The sequence below is a fragment of the Enhydra lutris genome, unplaced genomic scaffold, assembly GCF_002288905.1.
Source record: "Enhydra lutris kenyoni isolate GAN:26980312 unplaced genomic scaffold, ASM228890v2 scaffoldscaffold56, whole genome shotgun sequence".
Taxonomy (NCBI): domain Eukaryota; kingdom Metazoa; phylum Chordata; class Mammalia; order Carnivora; family Mustelidae; genus Enhydra; species Enhydra lutris.
Genome location: NW_019154140.1, coordinates 4270986 through 4285680, shown reverse-complemented (window position 1 = coordinate 4285680; position 14695 = coordinate 4270986). Strand labels below are relative to the sequence as shown.

Genomic DNA, 14695 nt, shown 5'->3' with positions numbered 1-14695 from the left:
ACGACCCTGCTCCCCATCCCCATCCCCGCCCTCCTTGGCCTAAAGCCTCCTCCCGTGCCTTGGTTCCCATTCCCACTGGCTTCTTACTATCCGACATTCAGCATGTTTTCCTGACTTCAACCTACTCCTCACTTGCCCCTCGTTGACATTTTTCATGCTTAAATTTCTTCCACCTTAAAAAAAGAAAAAAAAAAAAAAAAAGAAAGAAAGAAAGAAAAGGCCCCTTGCCTTGGGCACTGTCGCACTATCAAAATGTCAAACACACATGCCCTTTGACCCCACAACTCCATGTTAGGAACTTGTTCCACAGAAATTCCTGTGCACATATATACGTAAGGACACACAAGTAAATATGCACAGGTGTGTTCCGTGTAGCGTTGTGTGAGAAAGCAAAGCTGTCTAAATAACACTCAAATATCCAGAGAATCGACTCCGACACACTAGAAGACTGTATACGCCTGCTCCATGGGATGAGGTCTCTGAAATACAGTGGTACAGGTACAGGCTTTAGCAGACCCTCTGGCCATAAACCCAATTTTTGTAAAGTGTGTATCACTGTGGGTATGTGGTGGAATATGCACAGAAGAATTTAGAAGGATATACCTCAAATTATTCATGGTGGTCATTCATGAGGGAATGCAATTAAAGAGGCTGTTCTCAGTCATATTTTTTAATGTTTAAAACTTTTACAATAAGTACATACTGCTCTGATAACCAAAATAAAACGATAAGTGTTTCCTTCCTTCCTAAGAAGGAAACACGACTTTATCAGCCTTTTCTAATGCATCTGCTACATTATAACATAGTCCAAAATCCTTAATACTAATGCTACAGCTCTAGGTGGGCGGGCATCCCTCGTACAGGGACCCAGCCTCTAGCCACCTGCCACTCAACCCTGGCTAAGATCATCCGTGACTCGCACGCTGCCAAACCCGACATCCGTTTTACATTTTTGCCTTATTTGACATCTCAACAATCTCTGACACAGCTGACCATGACTTCTTCTGAAGACTCCCTTCTCTTAGAAGTTCTTCCGTCCCTCTATGGGGCCTCCCCACCATGAATGGAGCTTTACTTCTGAAAATACTCAGGCCTCCACCTATGGCCTGCTCTGCTGTAATTTACCCATGGTGTCTGTTAACAGCTTCAGCGAAAGGCTCCAAATGCATCGCTCTATCTCAGGTGATCTCTTCTGAATTCCAGACTCATACATCCAAATGCTTATGTGACCCCTCCTCTCGGAAACCTCCCAGGTATCTCAAAATCACATAATGTTCTCTCTCTCTCTCACACACACACACACACACACACACACTTTCTACATGATGTCTTATTTCAGGAAATGGCACGACCACCAATGCAGCTGGTCGAGCCAGAAACCTGGGTGTAATCCTGGACTCCCCCTTTTCTTCATCCTCACAGTCAAACATTCATCATCCTCCGGTGCTGAATATATCTTGAGTCTGTCTTGCTCTGTCTGGCCAAGCAGACCTGATCTGGGCTAGAGCAGAACTTCCCTGACCAATCCCCTGCCAGCAATTTCCACTCCCTCCCAATCCTCTCTCCCTTCAGCAGCCTAAGTGACTTCTGAAAATGAAATTCTGACCCAGTGCTCTTCTGCATTAAACCTTTTAGTGGCTTCCCATTAGGAAGCTACTTCCACATTTATGACCACGAGCATGGGTTACGTCTGTAATGGAGGAAAGTAAGAACAATCATTTTTAAAGGAGTCTGGTTACAAAGAGACTCTAAGCACCATGAGAGCAGGGCTTAGGCCTGTGTGGCCTGATGCGGAAGCTCAGGGCCCAGCCAGGTCCCTGCGCGCAGCTGACTCTAACACATACGGACTGGCTGGCTGAACAACTGCATGAACGGGACGCGGGAGAACCTCGGCTGGACACAGAGTTGAGGAAGGCATGGTTTTGTTTGCTGCGCCTTGTTTTAGAAGACGAAATATGTACTCATATTACATATATTACATATTCACAGACACATATAAATGGTGATGGAAAAGAGTGAAAGAAAAGTACATAAGAGGGGTCCCTGAAGGAGAGAGGCATAGACAGAGGGTTAACCCTCCACCAGAGAAGCAAAGTGTAAATGTAAGTGTGTATGTGCATTACACACATACATTGCACACATGTGTATTACACACAATTTTTTTTTTTTTGAGGGAAGAAAAGTTGAGGCATTGTCCCCAGAAGGTTTCCACTCCCTCTGCGATTTAAGAAACAAGATGACCTACTAAGAATGAGGGGCAAGGGTGTGAAATAGGGACCTGAGGAGAGCAGTGGGAGTTGGAAATCCTTTCCAGGATGGATACGAGTGTCGGCTGGCTAGGTGCGCAGGGTTCAGTTTCTGTTCTGTGGTTTTTTTCCATGAGCTGGGCAAATGCTCAAGAGTCTGATTTTCTTGTTGGCCTCTCATCCCTAAGGCAATAGGTCCCCAGAGTCAGTCTAAGAATCAAGTGTATCCCAATAACCTGGGGAACTCTGACAAAAGGATTCCTAGGCCCCAGCCCGTGGGGATTCTGCATTAGTAACTGGGGGCAAGGATGACTCAGGTGTGCAACTCAGTCTGGGATGCACCGCCCTAAAGAACCTCACCTCGGTCTCCAGCCCACCAGGTCACCAGCCTCACAGATCACACTTCCTCCTTCGTCACTGTACTGACCACTGCTGGGCACACTGGGTTAGTGATCAAACCAGCCAGTCAAAACCACAGTGACATGCAATGTCCACTCGGTCTCTCCATCTAAAATGAAACCGCAGTGGGGAGGAGACAGAAAATACAGCTGTGGCTTTTATCTGCTGACACTGGGCTCCCACGGGAAGGACACACTTCCTGGTAGGGTGCTACCAAGAATGACCATCCCTGCCAGAGGGGAAAAAGGCAACAAACCAGACCTCTTTCTCTATTATCTTCCCCGTTTTTCTGGCTCAACCCTAACACTTTATCTCCCTATCAAGAACATGACTCCAAGTATGCTTTGCAGCTGAAGTACTACCAGCTGAAAATAGCCCAAAGGGAAAAAAATTCAGAATTTTTAACCATTTAACAGTTTCCTGTTCATGAAACGTGGGTTGCAATTTTACTCGAGACTTTCAAGATACCAGAGTTTCAGAGACTGACTGACAAATCCAAGGACAAGCTTCACTTGTGCAATTTCTCCAGCTGGCTGCCACAACTCTGTTTCCTAATCTGGTGTTCCATCACACGTGATTATCCCAACTGCTTAGAAATAAAATCAATCTTTGGGTACCGAGAGATCTTAAAATCACCTACTGCAATCCCTTGGACTTACAGATGAGAAAATAACGGCGAGAGAGAATGCCTAGGCTTAAGTACTAAATCTGGGAAGAGGACTCAAGCTTCCTAACTGCTGGTCCAGGGAACAGTCCACCATACTCAACCCCAACGGTACCTAAAAGAAGAGCTGAAGTCAGTAAAACTGGAGATTCACGATTTACACAGAAGTCCCATGTCACAAGTGTGATCAAATGCCTCAGAAACAACAAAGAAAATTATGTCAAGTGAGGCTTTCATTTAAAGGTGGAGTACTAGGGGGAGCCTGGATGGCTTGGTCGGGTAAGCATCTGCCTTTGGCTCAGGTCATGATCCCGGAGTCTTGGGATCAAGCCCGCATCCAGCCCCCTGCTCAGCGGGTATCTGCTTCACCCTCTCCCTCTCCTCTGTCCCCCTGCTCATGTTCCCTCACTCCCCCTCACTTTCCCTCTCAAATAAATAAATAAAATCTTAAAAAATAAAGAAATAAAAGTGGAGTACTAAACACCTGCGCTGTCTTGCACCCTCCTCAAACACCACTGGGTCATAAACTGATCTAAACAGCACAGAAGAGACAGTAACACAATTTTGGAAGACGGAGAGCTAACAGACAAGTGGTGACTGGCTGAGCAGACTGGAGAAAGCTCAGTCCCAAACTAGAACTATCTAGAAGCAATGTCATTTAAATGATAAACCCGCAAGAGGCTGAGGGACCGGCAGCGCCAGGTTCCTCTGGCAGTGGGGGTAAAGGTGGGGAGAAGATTGGCTGAAAGTCTGTTTAAGTAGAGAGACCTGCAGATTCTCTCCCTCACTCCTTCAAGAAAGTAACTGCCTCCAAACCCCCGGGCCCCACCTGGGAGAAGACTGAAATGTATTTCCTAAAAGACTCAATAAGGGATCTTTGGACTAGAGGATTCGAGGCCTAGGTGAGGAGTGGGATTTCATACTGAAGAGAAAATACATAAATTATTGCTGAATGTTGAGACACCGCAGCCGTATCCTTGGCTTTCTCACTGGTCATCTTTTCTCTGGAGAATCTGCTCAGCTCAAATAACAAACAAAAACCTAAAACTATATCAGGATTTCCTAAACAAAACAAAAACAAACCGCCTAGCCTTGTATGACGCTTAGCCCAATCTGCTATCAAAGAACCTCTAGTCATCTTTTTTAGATAGTGGATACAAAACAGGAGGGAATAATAAACTTCTGGATATTAGGGAAAGCATCTAACAGAGAAACAGCAAGGGAACTTAGAGGAGAGAGAAAAATCACAGGAGGGAAGAAATTAAAAAAAAAAAAAACAAAACTCTAGTATCTTCAGCTATCTGAGAAAAGTACATTCATGAAAGAAGGAAAAGATATTATCAGAGAGAGAGAGAAAGAAATAAAAATATTAACTCTTAGAAATTAAAATGATGGGCGCCTGGGTGGCTCAGTGGGTTAAGCCGCTGCCTTCGGCTCAGGTCATGATCTCTGGGTCCTGGGATCGAGTCCTGCATCAGGCTCTTTGCTCAGCAGGGAGCCTGCTTCCCTCTCTCCCTCTCCGCCTGCCTCTTTGTCTACTTGTGATCTCTCTCTGTCAAATAAATAAATAAAATCTTTAAAAAAAAAAAGAAATTAAAATGATGGCAGATTCAATAGAAGGCCTGAAAGATACAATTCAGGAAATGTCCAAGAAAGTTGAACAAAAACACAGAGATGGAAAACAGGAAAGATGGAAAGTTTGGGGGCCAATCTGGGATAGCCAATAGCTAGATAATAGATAAGAGTGTTCATCACCAAAGAAATGGAGGGTCAGTGTTTATAAAGGGAAGATATTTCCCAGAATTGAGGGACATCTTTCCCCCAAAACTGAAGGACACCATTTTCCCTTTAACAAAAAGTGGGGAGAGGGAGGGAAGGGGGTTTCCATAGTGAAGAGGCTTAGTTTCCAGCATATTAAATGCAAATAGACCTACACCAAGGTCCATCATAATGGAATTTCCAGAAACAGTTTTCATACAAAGGTTTTTAAGTCCAAATGGCAGGAACTTCTAAAAAGCAACACTGGAAGGCAGAGGCTTCAAAATTCTGAGAAGAGATGATTTCTACTCAAGAATTATAGTCAAGCCATCGCTAAAAAGCCAGGGAAAACAAAGGCATTGTCAGACCTGCAAGTCTCAAAAAGTTCTCTCTTCTTATACCCTTTCCACCTAAGGAACTGGGCACTGCGTGCCACCAAAATGAAGTAGCAAACCAAAAAAGAGTAAGTCATTCAGGTCCAGAGATCAGGGGCTCCAAAATGGGAGTGGCAAAAGGAGTTCTCCGGAGAGTGGTGAAGGGGAAGCCAAGAAAGCAACATAGGCACAGATAAGATCAGAAGGGTCTGAGAGGAATTTCCCCAGAAGATAAATTTGGTACATGTTCGATGTGGTTGACTGAGAGGAGATTTACAACTGGGGTAGAGCCTGAGGTTGAATATTCATAAGTACACCAGAAATGAAGAGATTTTAAAAACTCAGTATCTGCTATGTAGTCTTGACAGGAAAAGTAATCCAACTATATTACAGAGCTCTTCTGTGGGAAAGTATTAGTTATAATAAACACTGCATACTGATTTTACCAAAATTACAATATAAATTCAACTGGGAGGATGGGGGATGGGAAATTTGTGTGAGAGGAAAGAGGAGCAGGGGTGGATGAACCCGAGCTAAATACTCACTTTTTCATCAATAGATAATCCCTAAAACTAAGAAACAGATGAGTAACAATATGATTATGTTAACTCAAGATATAGAAGCAGTTACTAAAATAATCAGTTAAAGTTGAAAATACTTGCCTCTGGGGAACATAAAATGGAAGGGAAGCTGCTGCTCTTCATAACAAATCTTGTATTACTTAATTTTCTACTCATGTAAACATTATAAAATAATTATACCACACTTTGACAAAAGCAAAAAAATTATTTTTTCCCCTTTTAAAAAAAATGGAAGTGAGGACTCATGTCAAACATCTCATGACAGGACGTGTGTAAACGTTAAGTACCCTTATTCTAGAACCTATTCTGTGCCAGGCACCACGCTCAATGCAGAAGACAGAACAGATAACACCACAGAAAAAGTCCCTTTTCAGGGAACTTATGTTCCATGATAAAACTAAACGCAAGCTCTAATAAGACAGGATAGGGATGTATCTGGCAGAAGCAGCAATACACAGAGCGCGAACGACCCTGAGAAATTTCACGAGTGATGGGAAAGAACAGCAGATCTTAGCAGAGTAAAGAAAAAATGGGTAATAAAGAACTATAGCACATCTAGACAACATTTTAGAAATTCCACCATAATTAAAGGACCAAGAAATGGGGTGAGAGATGGAGAGGGTTTAAGAAGGTGTCTGGTTCTTTAGTTTTTAACATAGGGGTACGTGAGCATTAATTCACTTATTCCTTCAGTTGTTCAAAAACACTTATTGAGGGGTGCCTGGGTGGCTCAGTGGGTTAAAGCCCCTGCCTTCGGCTCAGGTCATGATCCCAGGGTCCTGGGATCGAGCCCCGCATCGGGCTCTCTGCTCAGCGGGGAGCCTGCTTCCTTCCTCTCTCTCTGCCTGCCTCTCTGCCTACTTGTGATCTCTGTCTGTCAAATGAATAAATAAAATCGTAAAAAAAAAAGAAAAACACTTATAGAGCATCAGAACGGTGTTCATATGCAGCTTATGATCTACTGGGGGGACAGAGGCAATAAACAAATACAGATTTAATTTCAGGTAGAGATAAATGCTTTGAAACATTTGACTTCAAATGTTTGAAGTTGAACAAAGCAGGTGAAGGGAACTAAGAGTAATGGTGGTGTTTTGTCCAGGTGAGTCAGGGGGGCCAGCCAGCCCCCAGAGGGTGGGAGAGGGAGGGAGAACTGATTGAAGTACAAGACGAGAATCCTAGACAGAAAGGGGTTGGGAGGGGAGAGCAGGGGGAGATGGGAATGAGAGCAATGTTCCAGGCAGGAGGGTGACATGTCAAGGGGCAGTGAGGGGCTGGTGTGGCTGAAGCCCCTTGAGAGATGGGCAGAACAAGAGACGAGGACAGTGATGGCAAGGGCATTACAGTCCACGGCAAGAGTCAGGACTTCATACTGTTTGTGGAGAAGCCATGGCAGGTAGTATAAAAGTATAAAACAGAAGAATTCCCACAGCTGTTGTATGAATGCAGACCACAAGGTAAAGAGTAGAGAAAGGAAGATTCCAAAGGAAGATTCCAAGATGTGGTGGTGGTGGTGACCGGGGCTGGGACTTAGGTGTGGGGTGGGAGATGAGGAGTGCTTGGATCTGGGATAGATGCTAATGGTTCGAACAGGAGGTGTGAAAGAAAAGCGGGCATCCAGGAAGACTTCGGGTTTGAGGGCCTGAGCCACTGGGTGGAGTCACAGCAGAGATGAGGAACGACGAAAGAAAACAAATGAGGAGTTGGTTTTGCACATGCCACGTCTGCAATGTCTAGGAGACAACCAAGTGAAAGAGGTAAAGCAGGCAGCTGAAAAGCCAGAGAGAGACAGGGACTGGGGAGAGGTATCTGGAAGTCATCACCATATAGATGGTATTTACGGCTCTGGAAATGAGTATCACCTAAGTAGTGAGCCGAGATGGGAAGCAGTCAGAGAACAAAGTCATCGGCACACCAAAGTTAGAGGCAAAGGACTAGGAAGAGAAGGATCCAGCAGCGGAGACAGGAAAAACAAGGGAGGTGCTAACAGAATCATAAGGGAGCAGCATCACAGAAACCAAGTAAAGAAAGAATTTCAGGAAGGAGGGAGTGGTCAGCTGCGCTCAGTGTGGCTAAGATAAGCAAGGGCTCCATGGTGAAGGGCTAGGGCCTCCATGACTCAGGATGAATGAACAATGCTCTGGGAGAACATCTGCTACCCAGAAATGCACTCAGACGACTTAGTAATTTGGAAGAGTAAGCCTCAGTTCATCTCGAACACCAACACTCTGTTTCCACAAGTGCCACCTCACGTGGCCAGTCCTCCCTCCTTCGGATTCTTCCAGGAAGCCACCCAGGAGATCCCCATGCCTGGGAAATAAAGGCAACTCTCGTGGGTAGGCTTAAACGCAATGGCATAGCAGACCAGTGCTCACAGCCAAGAATCAGATACGCTTGGGCAGGACAGAACTATTCCACAGGTCTCTACATTTTTCTAACTCACAGCCTGGGAGAGGAAAATTAATGCAATCATTCCACCCATCTCGTAGAGCCCCTGAAAGTGCAGAGTATCTGCGATTTCTGCGACTTCTGATTATGCTTTCTAACCCCTTCCCCTCTCCCTCTTTGCTATGTTGTGGTACCAGACTTTCTTCTTTTTTTAAAAGCAGGTTTACTAAGGTTTAATTTTATATACAGTAAAAATTTACCCCAAGTCTGGTGCATTTTGACTAGCGTATACAGTCATGTAGCTCCCTCTCAAAGCCCCTCCATAGTCAATTTCCTCCACTTGCTTCTGGTCCTTGGCAAGCGATGATTTCTCTCTATGGTTCTACGTTTTCAGAATATCATATACATGGAATCAAATCGTATGCAGACTTTTATATCTGGCTTGTTTCACTCAGCATAATGCTTCTGAGATTTCATCCATTCTGATGCCTGTATCTGTAATCTGTTCCTTTTTGCTACTCAACACTGTTCTACTGTGTGGCTGTATCACAGTTTATCCATTTGCCAGTAGACGGACATTTGAGTTGTCTCTAGGTTGTAGTTATTATGAATAAAACTTCTATAGACTTTCACTAGAAGGTCTTTGGTGGACATAGTTTTCATTTCTCAAGGCAATACCAAGGAGTGGAATTGCTGGGTCATGTAGCATCTAGTTTTGTCGGCTAAGAATAGCTAAACATCTACCAAGCACTTACTTTGTATCACATAATATTCCAAGCCCTTCATAGGCCTTATGCCATTTAATTTTTAAAACAGCAAGTTTAATCAAGTCATGAAGGCCCCCTGATGAGGAAACTAAGGTACAGAGGGGTTAGGTGATGTGCCCAAGATCACATAGCTTGCAGGCCGCAGGGCCAGGATTCTCAAACCCAGGAATCACATCACCAAAGGCAAATCACCCACCATTTTGCTTTGCTGCCTCCCTCAAGTCAAACGTGTGATGGCTGAGAGGTAGATTACCAAATTCTACCCGATGTTGTTAAGTGTTTGGATCAAAAATGGCCATCACTAACTATTCCCTTCCCCTCTTTTAACCATGACAATGAATACACTGGAAGTCTCGGAGTGTCATTGCCGTGAGGACATGCCATTTTTAAGTCAGAACTTTATAGGACATTATGAAGAAATGCTTTTAACTGTGTCACAGAAGCTTATAAATGTTAACTTATGAATGTTAAATAGCAACCGTAAGAAAAGCTAAAGTCAGCCGGCGTCTACCGCAATGGTAAAACTCTCTTCTGGAGACTTCTCCACTCTCATGACGTAAGAGGCCATGTTGGTTAGAAAATTATAAGCACTTTGGAATCAGATAGACCTGGATTTAAATTTTGGCTCCACTCCCTGGTAGATAAGTGTGTACACGTGTGTGCGCGCGCGCACACACACACACACACACCCCTCTTCACATGTAAACACTGGTGTGAACAAGTCCTAATTGGCAGGATGGTCGTAATGATCTGACGGCAAAACGAGGTTGAAACACTGAACACCATGTCTTACATATCTGATAAACCCCCCTCTCCCACAAGGTACTGCTGAGCCTCTGAAATTGGTCTGACAGAAGCTGGTTACTTAGCAAAAAGTTTTATCAGTCTGTCCATGTTTCACCCAAATAGCAGCAAAGGAGCGATTGGACACAGGTGCTTCTTTAAGACTTCATATTTCATCTTAAAAAGGAAGTCAGACAAACCCTGCACTTTCTATTCCACGGTATAACCAAAATTATTTTAATATTAAAATGTTTTATATTTACCTCCAGCGAAACGACTTTGGTTTCTCCTGAAATGTCTAAGACCACTTAAGGAAGATTCCCCCTGACTACACAGGGGCCTCACATCCACGCCGCCACACTGCCCCTTTTCTGATCACAGAGCAGGAGATCGTGATATCCGAGACCACACACTCTGGCCATCCTTCCCTCCTGACTGCAACATCTCGACATCATCTTCACATTTACCCCACGGCTCTCAGCCCAGTTTACAGTCCTGGCTCCAGAAGCCCCCAATTCTCCACACAGGAAAACAGCTTCTCTCTGTGACCCCTGTGTGCCGCCTCCTGGCCACGCGGCTCAAGAGATGCAGCAGCAGCCTGCCTTTGGAGTCAGCCCTCTGATACAGCCAGAAGACTCAACACAAACACTGCAAACCTGGGAATATTTTTTCACATAAAAATAAGGTACTGACCAAGAATGAAACTTATGTCAACAGGGATGAAAGAAAATTCACAGTTTTGGTTTGTTGTTGTTGTTTTTTTTTAAATCAATTGAACTGAATTGAATCAATCACTATGAATTGAAAATAATTTAGCACATGAATCCAGAGAAGCCAAAAGATTTGATTCAGCTCTGCTAACAGAATGTGGCTTCTCAGAGTTATGTCAGCAGTATGATAAAGGAGATAATTTAGTCCTTAAAACATACTTCCATGAAATAGCGTTGTTTTCTTGATTCAACTTTCTGTCTTAAGGTAGACGCCACATGCTGCTACCCTACACTTCCATCACCCACACTTGTCAGTATGTTATTCAAAAGTCCCTAGATGTTATAAGTATCTTGAGCAACTTGGGAGGTCACTGAAATTCTGTTCTCATTTACATCAAAAGCGCCCTGAAATGTTTCCCCTCAAAACCTCTGTTCTGGAAGACAGGGGTGGAAAGTCGCAGTGTATGAGATCTTGACCCACAATACAGTGGGCCCTAGAAAGACAAGTAAGTTTTGCTTTCAGAACTTTTTCTGGAAGCTAACATATAGAAATAAATGGATTATTTTAAGCAATCCATGTGGACTAATAGAGGAATAAAAAAAATCAGGTTACTTCAACTCAACAAACGATCCAGAACCCTACAAGATGCCAGCAAGTTACAGAAAGGACAAGGAGAGTGAGGTTGCTGGGCTCCTGGAGCCAATAGTCTGAGAGGAGAGCTAGGGGTGCTGTTCAAACAGAGAGGAAGGGCATCTTACCTGGCCTGGATGGGTGAGAAGTCAGAAAAGGCCTCTTGGAGGCAGCAACATCACCTGAGGGATGAGGAAGCATCAATAAATACAAAAGACAAACAGAAGGTGGGGAGGCAGGAAGCAGAGACACCAGACAGAGGGTCAGACCCGAGTTCCAGACCTGCTCCTGCAACAACTGGGATCCGACCTTGAGCAAGCCACTTGCCCTTTCGAGTTTTCATTTTTTTTCTCATCTGTGATATGGGATGGTTAGATTATGTCCGTTTACCCTAACCTCTGCCGTGCATCAGGAACCTCTGGGAGCTTTCTAAAAATACTAGCTCCCTCCTCCAGAAATGTGGTTTCGATTGGTAGAGCACCTGTGTTTCTCTCAACAGCTTTCCAGGTGATGCTGGTGTGATTGGTGATGGTGGTATAGTGGTGAGCATAGCTGCCTTCCAGGTGATGCTGGTCTGCAGTCATCGTGGGGAACCACTGGATGAGAGGTCTCTCAAGTCTGTGGTTCTCAACCCCCTAGTGCTCAAGAATACCTTCTGGGGAGCTTTTAGACATCCCGAGGTAGGCTGCATTCACAACAATTAAACCAGAATCTCTGGGACCCACGCATCTGTATCTTTCAAAGTTCCCAGGCGGATTCCAAGGTGCAGCCAAGGTGGTAAACCACTGTTCTAGGGGCTCTTCACACTTCCATCTCCTAGGACAGCCACCGAAGGACGGCAAAGAGAAGGGAAGAGAAGCTTTTAAGTTTCTCCCTCTCTTTTGGGTCAAATTAAAAGGAGAACGGCATGCCAAAGCCAGTGACGGATTTTAAAAGGAACTGTAGCACACAGTAGGGTTGATTTTGGACATATGCATAATTCACACCGACACATGACAGGTAGAAAGATGCTTATTCCAAAATGCTCTCAGTTCTGAATTTAAAATTCAACGGAATACATATAAAATGACTCCATGGTGTGTTCTCTGCAATAGTTAGTTAGGATTTGATTTGCATGGCTGCCTATAATATGAACATTACATTCCTTACCCCCAAGGTTACTTAAATCCACTTATTAAGGCAATGGTGAGCTAAACAAACAGTAATTAGAAACACTCCAGACTACCTTTTAAATCTGTTGCTAAATTATATTTTTCCTGCACCAAAGCCCATACACACAGCATGTCCACAAGCATCACAAAACCAAAACCTCAGAAATATTTACATTCATAAGAGCCCAAGTTCCTCTGGGTCTTCCCATTGGGTTCTGCAGGGAAGTAAGGCCAACTTTGGAAAAGGGCTGTTCATGACTGCTATTTCTCACATCTGGGTAAATAAAGCACTGCCCACATGTGGTTAGAAATCCCTGGAGAAAATGAATTCTCCATGGGTCTGAAAATGAAAATGAAGAACACCTCTGATAGACTGCCTCATTTCCTGAAATGAGTCAGAAATGAAAGCAATTCTTCAGCAAAGAACATGTGCACTGCGGTACAACTTATAAAGTAACTCCAGATGATACCTGTAGCTAGGAGGCCGGGCCTGAGCACGGAGGGAGGGCCTGGAGGACAGGACTGGGCCCTCTGCGCTATACTTCATCTCAGAGATGCTGGGGCGCTGCCTTACAGGTCTGCAAATCCAATGAGCCATCGAGCATCCCGGTCTCAGCTGTAAATCTTGATTAGCAGTAAGACTGCTTACATTCCATTAGGAAACTGGCCCCTCTCCAAAGGGTGGAAGCAGCCAGAAAGGATTCATGGGCCATCGTGGGCACAGAAACAGCAATTCTTACAAGAAAAATGGTTTTACTTAACTAAGAAGAGTTTCTGCCTGTTAATGATTCAGACTGGTCTTTCTTCCTGAGGAGAAAGGACAGCTGTGTGCTATGACCGAACACTGTCCAGGGAAGCCCCTCCTTCCACATTAGGCCGGAAGGAGGTACTGGCATATGGTCAGGGGCTGGAGGGTAAAAAAGCCTGAAATACCCTTCACAGCAACTGATGAGGACCAGTGCACAGGAAGGTGACAAACAAAGGCTGTCTTCCCCAAAATCGAAGGCCGCTTGTGTCCCTTAGGTGGCTCACTACCGTTCCTTCCATAATGGGTATTTAACAGGAATCCCACTCCATTGTTGGTAATATGGGTGGACAGGGTACCTGGAGACAACCTAGATGCCCATGAGCAGGTCACCAGTTACATCCACAACATATACAACGAATACTATGCAGTCATTTAAAATGCCACTACAGAGGATGCAGGGATACACGGATGTGTGTTTTTGTATGATATGTTCAGACCAGACAATAATGTACCTGGACTCTGCAGAGCAAACATTTGTGTCAGTGTATTTAAAGAGGTTACCTGAGCGTGGAAAGAAGGGGCTAGGAGAGTGTTAACTTTCCTTTTATAATCAAATACAGTTTGAATGATCTTTTCATGTACTTACTTTACCCTCCCTCTTTAGCAATAGGCATTGTTAAATAGGTGGAAGGCTATTTTTGGTTTCTTCTTTATACTAGTCTCTCTGTATAAAACAAATGAAGGTTATTTTAAATAGATGTTATATGCTCAATTGTGTCTCACCCAAATTCAAGTGTTGGGGCCTTAACACGCCGTACCCAGAATCTTATGAACCTTATGATCTTATGAACCTTAATGGAGTGATGAGGTTAAAATGCAGCCGTTAGAGTGGGCCCTAATCCAGTCTGACTGGTGTCCTTCTGAGAGGAAAAATGGGCAGAGACCCACACACACAGAGGAAGGACCATATGAGGACACAGTGAGAAGATGGCAGCTGTGAGACCAGGGGAGAAACCTCAGAAGAAACCAAATGTGCCAACACCTGGACCTTGGACTTCCAGCCTCCAGAACTGTGAGAACATAAATTTCTGTTGTTTGGTCACTCAGTCAATTTATCTGTAAAAAGACAGAGGGACACAGTTCTACAACACAACAGGGAGAGAGGCACCCGTGAAAGTATTTGATGGGTTAAGAACCCACCATGTCAATCCATCCAAATCCTTGAGGAGAACACAGGCAGCAACCTCTTCGACCTCAGCCACAGCAACTTCTTCCTAGGAACCAAAGGCAAGGGAAGCAAGGGCAAAAATGAACTATTGGGACTTCACCAAGATCCAAAGCTTTTGCACAGCAAAGGAAACAGTTAACAAAACCAAAAGACAACTGACAGAATGGGAGAAGATATTTGCAAATGACATATCAGATAAAGGGCTAGTATCCAAAATCTATAAAGAGCTTAGCAAACTCAACACCCAAAGAATAACCCAATCAAGAAATG

At 44.2% G+C, this 14695-nt stretch overlaps 1 protein-coding gene across 1 annotated transcript in view; it reads right to left on the bottom strand.

Annotated features, from left to right (window-relative positions):
* The window catches only part of LOC111157822 (anoctamin 6), a 184689-nt gene that overhangs the window by 125817 nt on the left and 44177 nt on the right, over nt 1–14695 (bottom strand). Inside the window, exon 2 of the mRNA XM_022519488.1 lies at nt 11427–11480. Coding sequence (XP_022375196.1) covers nt 11427–11480 — 54 coding nt within the window. The remainder of the gene's footprint in view (nt 1–11426; nt 11481–14695) is intronic.